Consider the following 20,533-nt stretch of genomic DNA (forward strand, 5'->3'; position numbering starts at 1 on the left):
CTTATTTTTTATAAAGTCCAATTTATAACTTTTTCTGCTATGGCCATGCTTTTTCTATTTTAATAAATCTTTGCTTACCCAAGGTAATAAATATTTTCTATGTTTTCTGCTAGAAGTTATATAGTTATAACTTTTAAATTTAGCCTGTGATACATTTGAGTTTGTTTTTATGTTTGAGAGATTTGGGTTAACATTCATTATCCTCCATGTGAATATAGTTTTTTTTTTCTAGTAGTATTTGTTAAAGTAACTATCTTTTACCATTGTTTTATCTTAACACCTTATGGAAATAAGTTACCACCCATGTGTATCTATCCCTGAATTTGTTTTCTGTTTTTTAAAATATGTCCATTATTATGCCAATTCCACACTCTCTTAATTAATGTACTTTTATAGTATGTCTTGAAACCACAGTGTAAATCATCCAACTTTACTTGTCTTTTCCAAGATAGCTTTACTATTCTAGTACCTTTGTATTTCTACATAAATTATAGAATCAGCATGTGAATGTAGGGACTTTGATTGGAATTGTGTTGCATCCATACATCAATTTTCTGGAATTACTTTCTTACCAATATTGAGTCTATCTATGCACATGGTGTTAAATTTAGGCCTTCTTCTTTTTAAAAACATGATTTTATTGATTTTATAGGGATGAAATTGGTTAATAAAATTATATAGGTTTCAACTGTATAATTCTGTAATACATCATCTGTATATTGTAGTGTGTGTTCACCACTCATAGTCTCATCTCCTTTATCCCCCCTTTACCCTCGTCTACCACTCCCCACTCCCTTTCCCTCTGATGATCACCACACTATTCTCTGTGTCTATGTTTTTTGTTTTAGTTTTTTGATTATTCCCTTCACCTTTTTAACCTAACCCTCCCAGCCCACCTCCCCTCTGAAAGCTGTCAGTTTGTTCTCTCTGTTTATGAGTATGTTTCTATTTTGTTTGTTAGTTTCTTTGTTCATTAAATTCCACATATAAGTAAAATCATAAGGTACTTTGTCTTTCTCTGACTTGCTTATTTCACTTAGCATAATTATCTCCAGGCCCATCCATGCTGTTGAAAAAGGTGAGTTACTTCTTTTTTTTACTGCTGTGTAGTATTCCATTGTGTAAACATACCACGGCTTTTTTTTTTTTAATCCATTCATCTAGGAATGGGAACTTGGGCTGCTTCCAAATCTTAGCTATTGTAAATAGCACGGCAATGAACATAAAGATGTATATATTCTTTCAAATTAGTGTTTAAGGTTTCTTGGGCTATATTTCCAGGAGTGGGGTCTCGAGGTCAAAAGGCAGTTCCATTTTTAATTTTTTGAGGTGACTCCGTACTGTTTTCCACAGTGGTTGTACCAGTCTGCTTCCCCACCAGCAGTGCATGGGTTTTCTCTTTTCTCCACATCCTCGCCAACACTTGTTGTTTATTAGTTTATTGATGGTAGCTATTCTGTCAGGTGTGGTTTCTCATTGTGGTTTTAATGTGCCCTCCTCTGATGATTGGTGATGCTGAGCAATCTTTCACATGTCTACTGGCTATCTGTATGTCCTCCTTGGAGAAGTGTCTATTTAGGTCTTTTGTCCATTTTTTAAAGTAGAGTGTTGGTCTTCCTGGTGTTGAATTGTATAAGTTCTTTAATTTGTTTAGTTTTTGTGTAGATTACTGGTTTTGATAGTATTAATATTTTATTTAACCATTGCTAGTGTAAAAACACTATTGACTTTGTAAGTCCACCTTGGATTTAGTGTTGGTTAGATGTACTGAGAATGGTCTTCCTTGTTTTGTTCTTATTTTTATGGAGAAAGCTTTGATTTTCACCACTTAATGTGATGTTAGATATAACCTTTTTTTTTTTTTCTGTCATCTTCAGGAAGTTTCCTTCTGTTTGTAGTTAGCTGAGAGCTTTGAGCCAAAAATTAGTGTTGAACTTTGTTAAATGTCTTATTTCTGTGTCTATTGGGCTGGTCATATGCATTTTCTCCTTTTTTCCCTATAAATCTAGTGCATTTCACTGGTTGGTTTTGAATGCTAACCCAATCATGCATTACTGAGATTAGCTCCACTTGGATTTTGATCTACCTAGCTCATTAGCTAGATTTAATTAGCCAATATTTCCTTAGGATTATGGTGCTTGTTTTCACAAGGAGATTTCGAAAGAATTTAAGATCGGTGTTATTCCTATTTATTTTTTTACATTGTGGAAAAGTACTTAACATTAGATCTACACCCTTAAATCTGCCCTTCTAGAATCTTTATAGTTTTGCATTTTACATTTAGGTTTATGATGCATTTTAATGATGTGTGTGTGTGCGTGCGCGCACGCGCGTGTGTATGTATGAAAGGAATAGGGACAGTGTGTAGAGTTATTTTCCATGTGGATGTCCAGTTGTCTAGCACCATTTATTGAAAAGACTATTCTCTATTGAATTGTAATTGCATCACTGTCAAAGATCTTATTATCTCAGTCTATTTCTTGGGTCTGTATTTTGTTTAAATTATATCTTTGTTTATTCTCTTGTGAATACCATATAATCATTAGTTCAGTTTATAATAAGTTTTGAAATTGGGTATTGTCAGTCTTTCCATTTTTCTCTTCCTCTTTCTCCTCCTCCTCCTCCTTTTTCTTCATCTGTATTGTATTGTCTCTTGTGGTTCTTTTGCCTCTTCATAAAACTTTAGAGTCGGTTTGTCATCTTGCTGGAATTTTAATTGGAATTACATTGAATCTCTAGATCAGGTTGGGAAGAACTGACAACTTAATAATATTGAATTTTCCTATCCATGAACATGAAATATATCGCTATTTATTTATATCTTCTTTGATTTCTTTTATCATAGTTTTGTAGTTTTTCTTGTATAGATCCTGTAAAATTTTGTTAGAACTATTCCCAAGAACTTCATTGTTTTGGTGGTCATGTAAATGAAATTGTATTTTTTACTTCAAAGTTCCATTTTTTAATTGCTTCTTTGCATAAAAACAGTTGAATTTTGTGTATTAACTTTGGTATCCAGCAACCTTGATATAATCACTTATTAGTCACGGGAAGTTTTTGTTGTTGCTGTTGTTTGGCTGATTATTTGGAATTTTCTTTGCATGTATGGACACAACAATTTTGCTTCTTTCTTTCTAACATGTATTTTTTCAAACAGTTATTTTATTTTATTATTGCACTAGAGGCATGGTGCACATATGCATGTACCAGTGGGGGCCCTCGGCCTGGCCTGCAGGATTGGGCCGAAACCAGCTCTCCAACATTCCTCAAGGGGTCCTGGATTGCGAGAGGGGACAGGCTAGGCCGAGGGACCCCACCAGTGTACGATCAGGGCCAGGAAGGGACTGCAGGAGGCTTCAGGGTGTGTCCACCCATCTTGCTCAGTCCCGATTGGCTGGACCCCAGAAGCAAGCTAACCTACCGGTTGGAGCGTCTGCCCCCTGGTGGTCAGTGCACATCATAGCAGCTGGTCAACCGGTCGACTGTCTGCCTCTTGGTGGTCAGTGCATGTCATAGTGAGTGGTTGAGCAGCTTTAGCGTATCATTAGCATATTAAGCTTTGATTGGTTGAACAGCCAACAGACGACTAGACACTTAGCATATTAGGCTTTTATTATATAGGATTAAGATTGGGATTATGACAGGGGTAGTGAGACGGGGCATCTTGGCCTTGTTCCCAGTCTAATAGTCTTATCTCACCATAAGTGTGATGTTAGCTATAGACATTTTAGTTGTTGTAGTTTATAATCCTCACCTGAGGATATTTTTTCACATGTATTTTATTTTTTTTAAAAGTAAAAGGGAGGCAGTGGGGTGGGGGGTGAGAGAAAATCAATGTGAAAGAGACATCAATTAATTGCTTCCTACATGCTCCAACTGGTGCTGGGGATTGAACCTACAACCCAGGTTCATGCCCTTGACTGGGAATTGAACCCACAACCCTTTGGTCCACGGACCAGCCACTGAACAACACTGGTCAGGGCTGTAGACTTTTTTTAGATGTTTGTTATCAGATTGAGAAAGATTCTCTTTATTCCTGTTTTGCTAACATTTTGTATAATAAATGAGAGTTATATTTTATCTGATGCCTTTTCTGTACCAGTTATTATGGTCATATGATTTTTCTTCTTCAACCTGTCAACTCTATGGATTATATTAATTGGTATTTGAATTATGAACCAGCCTTGCATACTTTGATAAATCCCACTTGGTTGTGATGCATATTTTTTATACATTGCTGGATTTGATTTACTAATTTTTTGTTGAATGTTTTTGCATCCATGCTTATGAGAGATATTGGTCTGTAATTTTCATTTCTTATAATGTCTTAAACTGGGTTTGGCATTAGGGTTATACTGGCCTTAAAGAATGAGTTAAGAAGTGTCACACATCAATGCTCGGAGTGTAGTAGGTCTATGATTCCATGGGTTGAAGGTAATACGAACTCCATGTTTAGTGCTTCTCTGGGATTCTGTCCTAGGTGCTTTTTCTCTTGGTTGATTTTAATTTGTATCCTTCCTATATAAGAAACCAAAACTTGAATATACAGCTATCAGTGAAATGTGTGAGTTCTATCAGGAAATGATCAAAACTGAGGGTGGTTTTGGGACTCCGATGAACTGGTGATTGCTGTAAAATGCAAGGGCAGTCTTAGGGACCACTTTCTTTACCTTTGCAGTGGGCCTAAATTCTACACACACTTCCCCCCAGATTTATTGAGGTATAAGTGACAGATAAAAATGGTATATATTTAAGGTATACAGCATGGTATTTTGATATATGTATACATTGTGATGTGATTCCAGCAGTCAAACTAACATTCATCACCTAGCACAGTTACCATTTGTGTGTGTGTGTGTCTGTGTGTGCAGCGCTGAGAATGCTTTGCTTGTCCTACTATCAAATTTCAAGTATACAGTCCATTATAGTTAACTGGAGTCATCATGATGTATATTAGTTTCTCAGAACTAGTAGTTCATTTTCTAAATAATTTCATGTTTTTTGATCAATATTCCCCCTTTCCCCACACTCGCCTGGCACTGGTAACCACCTTTCTACTCTCTTACTTTTATCCAGTTTCTGAAAAAAGTTCCATATATTTTGTATAGTATTCTAATTGATTAAGAGTTAGTTGGGTTCCAGTTACTCTGTTTTGACCTGAATACTTTAGTATTTTAATAGTTTAGAAATATAAAAATCTATGAATTTTGAAAGCATTCATATTCTTTCCCAAAACTAAAAAGCACAGTAAATATAATTCCTACCAAAGTTTATATTGTTATAACGTATTTTTATTTGTATTTCACTCATTCATAGCAATGTGGACAAGATAGCTGTTGTGATCCTAAACTTTGTGTGCTGAAAGCAGGATCAACTTGTGATACAGGATTATGCTGCAGTAACTGTCAAGTAAGATTTAAGTTTATTAATATCATCCAAGTGTATAATGAATCATGTCTGGGATTCTTTCTTTCCCCTTTATTATTTTATTTTATTTATTTTATTTTATTTATTTATTTTTTATTTTTTTCCATCATGACTTATCCCCTATCCTTTGTATATCCTCTTCCACCTCCACCCACTCACTCCCCGCGCCAATGGTAACCACTGTTGTCCGTTTCCATGAGTTATTTATCTTTTTTCCTTTTTGCTCAATCCCTTTACCCCGCCCTCCCTCCCCCCCGCCATCTGCCTGTTATCTATGAGTCTACCTCTATTTTGATTGTTAGTTCGGTTTGTTCATTAGATTCCACATATGAGTGAAATCATTGTGTTCTTCTAACTGGCTTATTTCATTTAGCATAATGTTCTCTAGGTCCATGCATGCTGTCGCAAAGGGTAAACTTTTCTTCGTTGTTAGGCTGAGTAGTATTCCATTGTGTAAATGTACCATAGCTGTTCTATCCACTCATCTTCTGATGGACAACACTTGGACTGTTTCCAGATCTTGGCTGTTGTAAATAATGCCATGATATCGGGGTTGCATATATTCTTTCGAATTAGTGTTTTGTGTTTCTTCGGATAAATTCCCAGAAGTGGAATTGATGGTTCATAAGGCAGTTCCATTTTAATTTTTTGAGGTAACTCCCTACTGCTTTCCACTGTGGCTGCTCCAACTTGCATTCCCACCAACAGTGCAGAAGGGTTCCCTTTTCTCCACATCCTCACCAACCCTTGTTCGTTGATTTATTGATTATAGCCATTCTGACAGGTGTGAGGTGATACCTCATTGTGGATTTAATTTGCATTTCACTGAGGATTAGTGACTTTGAGCATCTTTTCATATGTCTGTTGGCCATCTGTATGTCTTCTTTGTAGAAGTGTCTCTTCAAGACCTTTGCCCATTTTTAAATTGGGTTGTTGTTGTTGTGGTGGTGGTGGTGTGTGTGTTTATTTTTATAACTTTTTTATAAATTTTGGATATTAATCCCTTATCAGATGTATTGGTGAATATGTTCTCCCATTCAATGTATTGTCTTTTCATTTTGTTTCTGGTTTCTTTTGTTGTGCAAAACCTTTTTAGTTTGATGTAGTCTATTTGTTTTCTTGTTCTTTTGTTTCCCTTAGCTGAGGAATTATATCAGAAAAATTATTGCTACAAGAAATGTCAGAGATTTCACTGCCTATGTTTCCTTCTAGCATTTTTTTAAAAATGTATTTTTATTGATTTTAGAGAGGAAGTGAAAGGGGAGAGGGATAGAAACATCAATGATGAGAGAGAATCATTGATTGGCTGCCTCCTGCATGCCCCACACTGGGGATCAAGCTTGCTACCTGGACATGTGCCCTGACCGGGCATCGAACTGTAACCTCCTGATTCATAGGTCGACGCTCAACCACTGAGCCACCCTGGCTGGGCTCCTTCTATGATTTTTATGATTTCAAGTTTAACAATTAAGTTTTTAATTCATTTGAGTTTATTATTGTGTATGATGTAAGAAGGTGGTCTGGTTTCTTTTATTTTTTCTTGCATTTATCTGTCCAGTTTACCCAACAATATTTATTGAATAGACTAGAGGCCTGCTGCATGGATTCATGCACCGGTGGGGTCCCTCAGCCTGGCCTGTGGGAATCAGGCAGAAACCGGAAGTCCAATATCCCCCAAGGGGTCTTGGATTGCTAGAGGGCGCAGGCCAGACGGAGAGACTTCACTGGTGCACAAATCTGTGCATTGGGCCTCTAGAATGCATATAAGATCTTTGGTTAATCTCTTCCCGCCCTCTTCCCTTCCCTACTTCCTTCTGAGATGCATCAGTCTGTTCCATGTTTCCATGCCTGTGCATTGTGCATCTGCCCCTTGGTGGTCAGTGCACATCATAACAACTGGTCAAATGATTGAACAGTTGAACAGTTGGGCACTTAGCATATTGTTAGCCTTTTATACATAGAGATTATCTTTAGCCCTTTGTATGTTTTTGCCTCCTTTGTCAAATATTAATTGACTCTAAAGGCATGGGTCTGTTTCTGGGCTTTCTGTTTTGTTCCATTGATCTATATGTCTATTTTTGTGCCAGTACCATGTTGTTTGATTACTGTGGCCTTATAGTATAGTTTGATATCAGGTAGCATGATTCCTCCAACTTTGTTTTTCTTTCTCAAGATCACTGTTGCTATTTGGGGTCTTTTGTGGTTCCATATAAATTTTTGGAATATTTTTTCTAGTTCTGTGAAATATGACATTGGTATCTTGATAGGTATTGTGTTGAATCTGTAGATGGCTTTGGGGAGTATGGACATTTTAATGATGTTAATTCTCCCTATCCATTAACATGGCATATGCTTCCACTTATTTGTACCTTCAATTTCCTTCTTAGGTGTCTTATAATTTTCTGAGTACAGGTCTTTTACATCCTTGGTCAAATTTATTCCTTGTTCTTTTATTCTTTTTGAAGCAACTGTGAATGAGATTGTTTTTAGTTTCCCTTTCTGATAATTCATTATTAGTGTATAAAAATGTAACTGATTTCTGGATATTTATTTTGTATTCTGATACTTTACTGAATTCATTAATCAGTTTTAGTTGTTTTTTGATGGAGTCTTTAGAGTTCTTTATATACAGTATCATGCCATCATCTACAAATAATGACAGTTTTACTTCTTTCGAATTTTTTTTTCTTTATTGATTAAGGTATTACATGTGTGTTCTTATGCCCCCATTACCCCCCGATGTCCCCACTCATGCCCTCACCCCCATTGTGTCTGTGTCCCTTACTTAGGCTTATATGCATGCATACAAGTCCTTTGGTTGGTCTCTCCTGTCTTACCCCCACCCTCCCCAACCTTCCCTCTGAGGTTTGACAGTCTGATTGATGCTTCTGTCTCTGGATCTGTTTTTGTTCATCAGTTTATGTTGTTCATTATATTCCACAAATGAGTGAGATCAAGTGATATGTATCTTTCTCTGACTGTCTTATTTTGCTTAGCATAATGCTCTCCAGGTCCATCCATGCTGTTACAAATGATAAGAATTCCTTCTTTTTTACTGCAGCATAATATTCCATTGTGTAGATGTACTACAGTTTTTATTTATTTATTTATTTTAAATTAAATATTTATTGTTCAGATTATTACAGTTGTTCCTCTTTTTTCCCCCCGTAGCTCCCCTCCACCCCATTCCCATCTCACCCTCTGCCCTTACCCTCCCCTACTGTCCTCATTCATAGGTGTATGATTTTTGTCCAGTCTCTTCCCGCACCCCCCACATCCCTTCCCCCCCAAGAATAGTCAGTCCACTCCCTTTCTATGCCCCTGATTCTATTATATTTACCAGTTTATTCTGTTCATCAGATTATTTATTCACTTGATTTTTAGATTCACTTGTTGATAGATGTGTATTTGTTGTTCATAATTTCTATCTTTACCTTTTTCTTCTTCTTCCTCTTCTTAAAGGATACCTTTCAGCATTTCATATAATACTGGTTTGGTGGTGATGAACTCCTTTAGCTTTTTCTTATCTGTGAAGCTCTTTATCTGACCTTCAATTCTGAATGATAGCTTTGCTGGGTAAAGTAATCTTGGTTGTAGGTTCTTGCTATTCATCACTGAATATTTCTTGCCACTCCCTTCTGGCCTGCATAGTTTCTGTTGAGAAATCAGCTGACAGTCGTATGGGTACTCCCTTGTAGGTAACTGACTGTTTTTCTCTTGCTGCTTTTAAGATTCTCTCTTTGTCTTTTGCTCTTGGCATTTTAATTATGATGTGTCTTGGTATGGTCCTCTTTGGATTCCTTTTGTTTGAGGTTCTCTGCGCTTCCTGGACTTGTAAGTCTATTTCTTTCACCAGGTAGGGGAAGTTTTCTGTCATTATTTCTTCAAATAGGTTTTCAATATCTTGCCCTCTCTCTTCTTCTGGCATCCCTATAATTCGGATGTTGGTACGCTTGAAGCTGTCCCAGAGGCTCCTTACACTATCTTCATTTTTTTGGATTCTTTTTTCTTTTTGTTTTTCCAGTTGGGTGTTTTTTGCTTCTTTGTATTTCAAATCTTTGACTTGATTCTTGCGATCCTCTAGTCTGCTGTTGGAACTCTGTATAATATTCTTTATTTTAGTCAGTGAATGCTTAATTTCTAGTTGGTCCTTTTTCATAACCTAGAGGGTCTCACTAGATGTCTTGAGGGTCTCACTAAATTTATCAGCGGTTTCTAGAAAATTCTTGAAAAACCTTATAAGTGTGGTTTTGAACTCTATATCCAGTAGTTTGCTTCCCTCCATTTCTGTCATTTGTGACCTGATTCTTTGTCTCCACATTTTCTATGCTTCCCTGTGTTGATAGAGTGGCTTTCTGTGCTAGGTGTCCTATAGTGCATAGTGGCTCAGCCTCCCCAATTACCTGAGGTGGACACTCTTGGTGCACCCCTTTGTGGGCTTTGTGCACAGTCTTGTAGTCAAGCCTTGATTGTTGTAGGTATCACTGGGAGGAATTGACCTCCAGGCCAATTGGCTGTGGGAATCAGCTGTGTCTGCAGTGGGAGAACTTCTGTGCTAGAGACACCCTTCTGGGCAAGACTTGCTTCAGTGGGGCTTTGGTGCTCACTGAGTCTGCCCCCTGAGTGTGTCCCTTCTGGATCTGAGGAGTTGTAATCTGGATGGTCCCACTCTGACCACTGGGTACACTGGCTCTTGGATCTCTAAGGAGGTGCTAATTTAGCCTCTGCCTGAGGCTACCCAGCAGGAGCTATGGAGAGATCTGCAGATTCCTCTTTGTTTTGGGTTTGAAGGTGCCCAGATGAGGCCCAGCTGTGAAGCAATGCAAGCTGCTGTGGGGCCTTGGGCCTTCTTTTGGAAGTTCTGTGTCTCTCTGACCCAGCTTCAGTTTGTTAGGTAATTTTCAGATATGCAAAGGGAAAGGCATTTCATATGCAAAAGCCTTTGTGCACAGCTTGGGTGGGGCGGGGTCTCAGGGGATCAACAGGGCAGAGCAAGCAGCTATGGCTGCTCCTCAGTCCTACCCTAAGAGGTCCTGCGTCTCAGTGTCCCGGTAACCGCTGCAAGCACCTCTGAGAGAAAGCCGCCTTCGAGTTCCGACCAATTCCAGACAGTCCAGTTTCTCCCCATATGAGTCTGGGTCCCCAGAGACTCGCCCAGAACTGGAGTTTAGAGGAGTCCGGAGCTTGAGACTCACTCCTGATTGAAAAAGACAACCGCGTCTTCAGTTGCCAGCGCTTTCCACATGCGCCTCCGTACCTCTACACTTTACTTCCGCACCTCCTCTGAGTCTCAGTGTGCTTTTCTCTTTCCTTCTAGTTGTAGAATTTCCACTCAGCCAGCCTTCCTGTGATTCTGGATGATGTCCGTTTTGTCTTTTAGTTGTATTTTTGAAGTGGTTGTGCGAGGCAGCAATTTCCGGTGTTTACCTATGCTGCCATCTTGGTTTCTCCTTGTACCACAGTTTTTAATCCACTCATCTGCTGATGGGCACTTAGGCTGTTTCCAAATCTTAGCTATGGTTAATTGTGCTGCTATGACCATAGGGGTGCATATATCCTTACTGATTGGTGTTTCTAATTTCTTAGGATATATTTCCAGAAGTGGGATCACTGGGTCAAATGGGAGTTCCATTTTTAGTTTTTTGAGGAAACTCAATACAGTTCTCCACAGTGGCTGCACCAGTCTTCATTCCCACAAGCAGTGCACAAGGTTCCTTTTTTTCTGAGTCCTTGCCAGCACTTGTCATTTGTTGATTTATTGATGATAGCCATTCTGACAAGTGTGAGATGGCACCTCATTGTTATTTTGATTTGAATCTCTTGGATGATTAGTGACTTTGAGCATGTTTTCATATGCCTCTTGGTTTTTTGTAGGTCCTCCATTGAAAGTGTCTATTTAGGTCTTTTGGCCATTTTTTGATTGGATTGTTTATATTTCTTTTGTAAAGTTGTATGAGTTCCCTGTAAATGTTGGAGATTAAACCCTTATCAGAGATAACATTGGCAAATATGTTCTCCCATACAGTGGGCTTTCTTGTTGTTTTGTTGATGGTTTCTTTTGCTGTGCAGAAGCTTTTTATTTTGATGTAGTCCCATTTGTTATTTTTCTCTTTAGTTTCCATTGCCCTGGGAGGTGTATCAGTGAAATTATTGCGTCAACATATGTCTAAGATTTTGCTGCCTGTTGATTCCTCTAATTTTTTTATGGTTTCCCATCTTACGTTTAAGTCCTTTTTCCATTTTGAGTTTACTTTTGTGTATGGTGTAACTTGGTGGTCTAGTTTCATTTTTTTTGCATGTATCTGTCCAATTTTCCCAACACCATTTATTAAAGAGACTGTCTTGACTCCATTGTATGTTCTTGCCTCCTTTGTCAAATATTAATTGAGCATACTGGTTTGGGTCAATTTCTGGGTTCTGTATTTTCCATTGCTCTATATATCTGTTCTTGTGCCAATATCAGGCAGTTTTGAGAACCGTGGCTTTGTAATATAGCTTGATATTTAGTATTGAGATTCCTCCTACTTTGTTCATCTTTCTCAGGATTGCTGCAGCTATCCAGAGTATTTTTTTATTCAAGATGAATTTTTGGGGAGTTCATTCTAGGTCTTTGAAATATGCCATTGGTTTTTTAATGGGGAGTGCATTGATTCTGTAGATTGCTTTGGGTCATATGGACATTTTAATGATTTTGATTCTACCAGTCCATGAACACAGTATGTTCTTCCATCTGTTTATGTCTTCCTCTACCTCTTTTTTCAATGTCCTGTAGTTTTCTGAGTACAGGTCTTTTATCTCCTTAGTTAAGTTTATTCCTAGGTATCTTAATTTTTTTGGTGCAATAGTAAATGGGATTGTTTTTTTAAATCTCTCTTTCTGTAAGTTCATTATTGGTGTATAAAATGCCATAGATTTGTGAATGTTAATTTTGTATCCTGCTACATTGCCAAATTCATTTGTTAAGTCTAATAATTTTCTGATGGAGTCTTTTGGGTTTTCTATGTACCGTATCATGTCATCTGCAAATAATGACAGTTTTACTTCTTTTCCAATTTGGATGCCTTTCATTTCTTCTTCTTATCTAATCGCTATGGCTAGCACTTCCAGTACTATGTTGAACAAGAGTATAAGGAAGGCCACTTCATAATACTAAAGGGATCAATACACTAAGAGAATATAACCATTGTAAACATATATGCACCCAATGCAGGAGCACCCAAATACATAAATAAAACTCCTGGAAGATACCAAGGGAGAGATCGACAATGATACAATTATAGTAGGGGACTTTAATACACCACTGACATCACTAAATAAATCCTCTAGACCAGTGGTCAGCAAACTGTGGCTCACGAGCCACATGTGGCTCTTTGGCCCCTTGAGTGTGGCTCTTCCACAAAATACCACGTGCGGGCGCGCATGTACAGTGCGATTGAAACTTTGTGGCCCATGCGCAGAAGTGGGTATTTTGTGGAAGAGCCACACTCAAGGGGCCAAAGAGCTGCATGTGGCTTGCGAGCTGCAGTTTGCCGACCACTGCTCTAGGCAAAAAATCAGCAAAGAAACAGCAATCCTAAATGACTCACTAGATCAGATGGAATTAATTGACATCTTCAGAACATTTCACCCCAAAGCCACAGAATATACATTCTTCTCAAGTGCACATGGGACATTTTCAAAGATAGACTGTATGTTGTGTCACAGGCAACGTCTCTCCAAATTTAAGAAGATTGAAATCATATCAAGCATCTTCTCAGACCACAATGGTATAATATTAGAAATAAACTATAATAAAAACAAGAAAAAAATTTAAACACTTGGAAGCTGAATAGCATGCTGTTAAACAATGATTGGATCATCAAAGATATCATAAAAGATATTAAAAGCATCCTGGAAACTAATGACAATGAAAACACAACAATCCAATATCTATGGGACACAGTGAAAGCAGTCCTGAGAGGGAAGTTTATAGCTCTATAGGCCTACCTCAAAAAACAAGAAAAAATGATAATAAATTATCTGACCCTACAACTCAAAGAGTTAAAAAGAGAGCAACAACAACAACAAAAAAAGCCCAGGGTGAGCAGAAGGAAGGAGATAATAAAGATTATAGCAGAAATAAATGACATACAGACCCCCCTCCCCTCTCCCCCCCCAAAATAAATGAAACCAAGAGCTGGTTCTTTGAAAGGATAAATAAGATTGATGATCCTCTAGTCAGGCTCACCAAGAAGCAAACAGAGAGGACCTAAATAAACAAAATCAGAAATGAAAGAGGTGAAATAACAACAGACCCCACAGAAATACAAAGAATTGTAAAAAAAAATTTATGAACAACTCAATTTCAACAAACTAGACAACCTAGAGGAAATGGACATATTCTTAGAAAAATGCAACCTTCCAAAACTCAATCAGGAAGAATCTAAAAAATCTCAATAGGGTGATAACTATATGGGAAATTAAAGCAGTCATCAAAAAGCTTCCAGCAAACAAAAGCCCAGGGCTAGACAGCTTCACATGGGAGTTTTACCAAACATTCAAAGAAGAACTAAAACCTATCCTCAGACTACTCCAAAAAATTCAAGAGGAAGGAACTCTTCCAGACTCATTCTATGAAGCCAACATTACCCTAATACCAAGACCAGATAAAGACAACACAAAGAGAATTATAGGCCAATATCCCTCATGAACATGGATGCCCAAAATCCTCAAGGAAATTCTAGCCAATTGGATCCAACATTACATCAGAAAGATCCTACACTATGACCAAGTAGGATTTATTCTGGGGATGCAAGGCTGGTACAATAACTGCAAATCAATAAACGTGATACATCACATAAGCAAATTGAGAGATAAAAATCATATAGTCATACCAATTGATGCAGAAAAAGTATTTGACAAAACCAACACCCTTTCTTGATAAAAACCCTCAGCAAAATGGGAATAGATGGATCATATTTCAACAGAATAAAAGCCTTATATGACAAACCTATAGCCATCATCATACTCAGTGGGCAAAAACTAAAACCATTTCACCTAAGAACAGGAACAAAGGGATGCCCACTTTCACCACACCTGTTCGACATGGTCTGCTAATATCTTGTTGATGATTTCAGCATCTATGTTCATCAGGGATAGTGGCCTGTAATTTTCTTTCTTTTCTATCTGGTTTTGGAATTAGGATGATAATGCTGGTTTTGTAAAATGCGCTTGGGAGTCTTCTCTGTCTGGATTTCTTTAGAACACATAGACCTATAGCTAGCTGTAAGTCAAATAAATGAAAATTACTTCTAGTGAGTTTCATTATTTATACATTTATGGGAAACTATTGTGTCTTTCAATTACATACCCACGGATACCTAACTATAGCTGTAAGTCAAAAAAAAAAAAAAAGATACTTAATTCAGAGTCAGGTTTCTTATTTTGTGAATTTTAGTGGGATGTTGAGGCCTCTTTCTAACGCCATTATCCTCCCTAATTTGATGATGTTGTTTTTAAGCCTTGATTGGGAGCTATTATAGAATTCTTCAATATAGAAAAATCTCCTTTAAAAGGGATTATTTCCATTCACTTTATCCAACATTTATATTTTACAAATAAAAAATGTTACTGCTCATAGTTAGGTATCCATGGGTATGTAATTGAAAGACACAATAGTTTCCCATAAATGTATAGATAATGAAACTCACTAGAAGTAATTTTCAAATGCTGTGTTAGCTCAAAATTTAAATTATGAACTAATTATTCAAAGACCATTTGTCTTAAATATCACAATTTAAGTCATATGTAAAGGTGTTGGCTCCTGCCCCCCGTTTTCCTTTTTAGTTCTTTCCATGTGTTTGCAACAGATTCATTATATGAGATTCCCTTTATTGAACTACTAGCATGGGTTCTGTGTTCTTGACTGTCTTATCACTGAAGCAGTTTAATGTTGTTTTTCTCTAGAATCTCACCATGTGCTATATTCTTATCTCTGATCTTTTCTTTTCTTTTTCAATTCCACAAAAGTTTATTGAATACTTACTACTCACATAGGAAACCATAAATTAAGAAGTATGAGATAGGCCTGGCTGGCATGGTTCAGTGGTTGAGTGTTGACCTATGAACCAGGAGGTCAAGGTTCGATTCCCGGACAGGGCACATGTGGGGGTTGTGGGCTTGATTGCCAGTGTGGGGCATGCTGGAGGCAACTGATCAATGATTCTCTCTCATCATTGAAGTTTCTACCTCTCTATCCCTCTCCCTTCTTCTCTGAAATCAATAAAAAATATTTTTTAAAAAAGTATGAGATAGATGCCCATTTAAGATTCTTTGTATGAATTTTTTGAATTCTATAGGTGAAAGTTGTTTATAGGATAATTCAGGAGAAAGATTGCATTTACAGATGTTCCATATTTATAGACTGGCTTGAATAAGTATATTATATTTGGAAATTGTCTAAATTACAGGATTTTCACCCCAAAGGAAAAAGTGATATCACAAGCTAAAAGTGGTATTTCCTCCCTTGCACTGAAACACAACAAAATCTTGCCTCTCATCACACCATACTTGTGTTACACTTTTCCTTGTGTATATGTTTTATCTCTTGTTTTATTTAAAAACATACTTTATATAGAAGATATTAAGAGACATTAATGAATAAATAGATCATCAGCCTATAAATGAAAGTAACACAATTTTGAAGTAAATATTAATAACAATCTTATATATAATGCTTTATTTTTTATATTTTAATTTCCACTAGATTCAACAAGCAGGTTCGCCGTGCAGGCCCAGTGTGCATCCTGAGTGTGATCTTCCTGAATTTTGTAATGGATCCTCATCAGCCTGTCCCCCTGATATCATGATAATCAATGGACATTCATGTAAAACTAAATATATTTGTTATAAAGGAGACTGCCATGATCTTGATGCACGTTGTGAATCCTTATTTGGAAAAGGTAATATGGTTTTGTAACATCTAAACAGTTGATCTTCAATATTTTATTAACATTACCAAGACAATGGGCAATCACATATAATTTACATTTTATATGACTATATATGTTATATATAAATACATATAAGTTTAAATTAGTTGTTTAACATGTATATATATTTTTGGTATATTTTTATTTTTTAAAATTTTATTAAGGTATAATTGACAATTAAAATGCATATATTTGTGGTATATGATTTGATGTTTTGATATTTCATGTATATTGTGAAAAAATTGCTATAATTTTTATACATTATGTTAAGTACTTCTCACAGAATCTATATATGTATTCATATAAATGAGATTGCTGGGTCGAAGGTAGTTTATTTTTAATTTTTGAGGAGTCTGTATGTTGTTTTCCATAAGAGCTGTACCAATTTCATTCCCATGAACAGTAAAAAAAACTTTACTTCTCGCTACATCCTTGCTAACAATAATTTTTTTAAAAAAATATATTTCTTTATTGATTTCAGAGAGGAAGAGAGAAGGAGAGAAAGAGATATAAACATCAATAATGAGAGAGAATCATTGATTGGCTGCCTCCTGCATGCCCCCCACTGGGGACGGAGCCTGCAACCCAGGCATGTGCCCTTGGCTGGAATCGAACCTGGGACCCTTCAGTCCACAGGCTGACACTCTATCCACTGAGGCAAAGCAGCTAGGGCAACAATAATATTTTTTTAAAAAAATAGTTATCCTAAAATGTGTGAGTTGTGCTTTTGATTTGCGTGTTCCTGATGATTAGTGATGTTGAGCACTTTTTCATATATCTGATGACCACATTGTCTTCCTTTGAGAAATGTCTCTTCAAGTCCTTTGCTATTTTAAAATCCCATTATTTGTTTTTGCTATTGAATTGTATGAGTAACATATATTTTAGAGATACATGATTTGTAAATATTTTCTCTTATGCTATGTTTTCTTTTTTTATTGATTAAGATATTACATATGTGTCCTTATTGCCCCATTACCTCCCAACTCATGCCCTCACCCCCATGGTGTCTATGTCCCTTGCTTAGGCTTATATACATGCATACAAGTCCTTTGGTTGATCTCTCCCCCTTACGCCCATCCTCCCCTACCGTCCCTCTGAGGTTTGATGGTCTGATCGATGCTTCTCTGTCTCTAGATCTGTTTTTATTTATCAGTTTATGTTGTTCATTATATTCCATAAATGAGTGAGATCATGTGGTATTTATCTTTCTCTGACTGGCTTATTTCACTTAGCATAATGATCTCCAGGTCCATCCATGCTGTTGCAAATGGTAAGAATTCCTTCTTTTTTTTTTTTTTTTTTTACCATAGCATAGTATTCCATTGTGTAGATGTACCACGGTTTTTAATCCACTCATCTGCTAGGCACTTAGGCAGTTTCCAAATCTTAGCTATGGTGAATTGTGCTCCTATGAACATAGGGGTGCATATATCCTTTCTGATTGGTGTTTCTAGTTTGTTGGGATATATTTCCAGAAGTGGGATCACTGGATCAAATGGGAGTTCCATTTTTAGTTTTTTGAGGAAACTCCATACTGTTCTCCACAGTGGCTGCACCAGTCTGCATTCCCACCAGCAGTGCACGAGGGTTCCTTTTTCTCCACATCCTCACCAGCACTTGTCATTTGTTGATTTGTTGATGATAGCCATTCTGAGAGGTGTGAGATGGTACCTCATTGTCATTTTGATTTGCATCTCTTGGATGATTAGTTACTTTGAGCATGTTTTCATATGTCTTTTGGCCTTCCTTATGTCTTCTTTTGGAAAGTATCTATTTAGGTCCATTGCCCATTTTTTGATTGGGTTGTTTATCTTCCTTTTGTTAAGTTGTATGAGTTCCCTGTAAATGTTTGAGATTAAACCCTTATTGGTGATAACATTAGCAAATATGTTCTCCTATGCAGTGGGCTTTCTTGTTGTTTTGTTGATGGTTTCTTTTACTGTGCAAAAGCTTTTTATTTTGATGTAGTCCCATTTTTTTATTTCCTCTTTAGTTTCCATTGCCCTAGGAGCTGTATCGGTGAAGAAATTGCTTTGGCATATTGTTTGAGATTTTGCTACCTCTTATGCTATGTTTTCTTTTCCCTATGTTCATTCTTTCCTTTGCTGAGAAATTTTTTTAGTTTAATGCAGCCCCACTTGTCTATTTTTGCTTTTGTTGCTTGTGCTTTTGTATCATATGCAAAAAATTATTGCCTGGACCGCTGTCCAAGAGTTTTTTTCTTATGTTTTCTTTTAGGAGTTTTATTGTTTCAAGTCTTAACGTTTAAGTCTTCCTCACCCCCACCTTTATTGAGATATAATTGACATACAACATTGTATAAGTTTAGTTGTACAATGTGTTGATTTGATTCTCAGATATTGTAAAGTGATTAGCACCATAACATTTAGCTAATACTTCCAGCATGTCACATAATTACCAATCCTTTTTTGTGTGTGGTGAGAATATTCAAGATTAATCTCTTAGCAATCTTCAAGTATGTAAGATAGTTTCTAGTATATAATTGCAAGTATATAATACACCTAATGCTATACATTAGATTTTCAGAATTTAGTCTTCTTATAATGAAGTTTGTACCTTTGATTGCCATGGAGAAGGTGAGAGAGAAGTGGCCATGCTCAGGCTGTATTCAGGAGGTAATGTCAATAAGAGTTGGATTACATAGTGGAGGCAGGAAATGAGGGATAAAGTAAATCAAGGATGATCCCTAAGTGTTAGCCTGAATATCTGGTTTACTAAATGGTTCCATAAACTGAAACAAGGAAGTCTAGGGGTAAAACTGAATTTGGTTTTAGGATATGTTCAATTGTAAATGCCTTTTAGTCATGAGATGAGGTGAATCAGATATTAGGTTATGTTCAGTATTTTATTGTACCTCATATTCTTTGATAATAGGATAAGGGAATCTAATTATATTATTTGGAATATCAGAGGGCAAATTTTTTACTCAGTAGACTTGGTCAGTATGGTGCACTTAAGGGAATATTTGACATGTGATTTCACATTTGCAAAGTGCTGCCCTTTTAGTGTTTTCATCTCATCCTGGAAAACCCAGACTGATCTGAGAGAAAGTCTTTAACTAATAAGAAGAGTTCAAGGGGGAAGTTAATAATATGGCTCATTGGTACCTTTAGATGCAATAGATGGACTAATAATAATTGGACCAGATGAAAAACATCACTTTTAATGGAATTAATTGACTTCTCTGTGACTAACATATTCTTGTATAGTCTCTGTCCAAACTGGGCTGAATTATTCAGTTTCTGAATTTCCCTGGATATTATCATGATGTTGAACAATTCCTGCATTGGCATTCCTAACCTGGTATCTCAAAGTCACAATTGAACTTATTAAACAATAGAGGCCTGGTGCATGAAATTTGTGCATGGGGGAGGGAGTCCCTCAGCCTGGCCTGCACCCTCTCACAATCCAGGACCCCTTGGACATCCCTCTCGCAATCCAGGACCATTCGCTCCTAACCGCTCGCCTGCCTGCCTGCTCAGTGTGCGTCAAAGCAACCAGTGGTTCCATCGTAATGGACACTTAGGCTTTTATATATAGAGATTGTGAATTCTAAAAAATAACATTGCCTGTCTTTATGGTATATACACAATGGACCAATATTTAAAAATGGTGGAAAGATATTGAATTAGAAGATAAAAAATTTTAAAAAAATAGTGGGGAAAATGTAAATCATGGAAGGGGCAGGTAAACAGGAGAAACCTTCTTGATCTTAAAAATATGGAGAAGGAATAGTTGAGAACTAACAGTGACTAAATAAACGTCATCTTAATTCTCATAACAACCTACTGAGGTAGATACTATTATCTGCTTTTGTGGATGAAGCAGTTAGGCTTAGTGAGACTCATGTTAGAGTAGGTAACTGGGCTGTGCAGAATTCTGAAATGGCCCCCCAACTCTCCTGTTGTACATGCTTTGGATAGTGCCGTTTGAGTTTGGGCGGAACCAGTGAACATATGATGGGATATCATTCTTGTGATTAGGTTATATAGTGAGAAAGGAATTTTGAAGGTGTGTTTAAGGTCCACCATCAGTTAACTTTGAATGAATTGAGATTATTGTGAGTGGGTCTGACCTAATTATGTGAGCCCTTAAAAGATGGGAGATGTCAG

The 20,533-nt window shown here is 36.9% G+C and overlaps 1 protein-coding gene across 1 annotated transcript in view; it reads left to right on the plus strand.

Moving 5' to 3' along the window:
* ADAM32 (ADAM metallopeptidase domain 32) overlaps nt 1–20,533 on the plus strand; it is a 99,413-nt gene that overhangs the window by 50,368 nt on the left and 28,512 nt on the right. The window contains exons 13-14 of the mRNA XM_036297235.1: nt 5,317–5,409; nt 16,172–16,367. Of these exons, the coding sequence (XP_036153128.1) occupies nt 5,317–5,409; nt 16,172–16,367 (289 nt within the window). The remainder of the gene's footprint in view (nt 1–5,316; nt 5,410–16,171; nt 16,368–20,533) is intronic.

Source organism: Myotis myotis, unplaced genomic scaffold, assembly GCF_014108235.1.
Source record: "Myotis myotis isolate mMyoMyo1 unplaced genomic scaffold, mMyoMyo1.p scaffold_m19_p_3, whole genome shotgun sequence".
NCBI lineage: Eukaryota > Metazoa > Chordata > Mammalia > Chiroptera > Vespertilionidae > Myotis > Myotis myotis.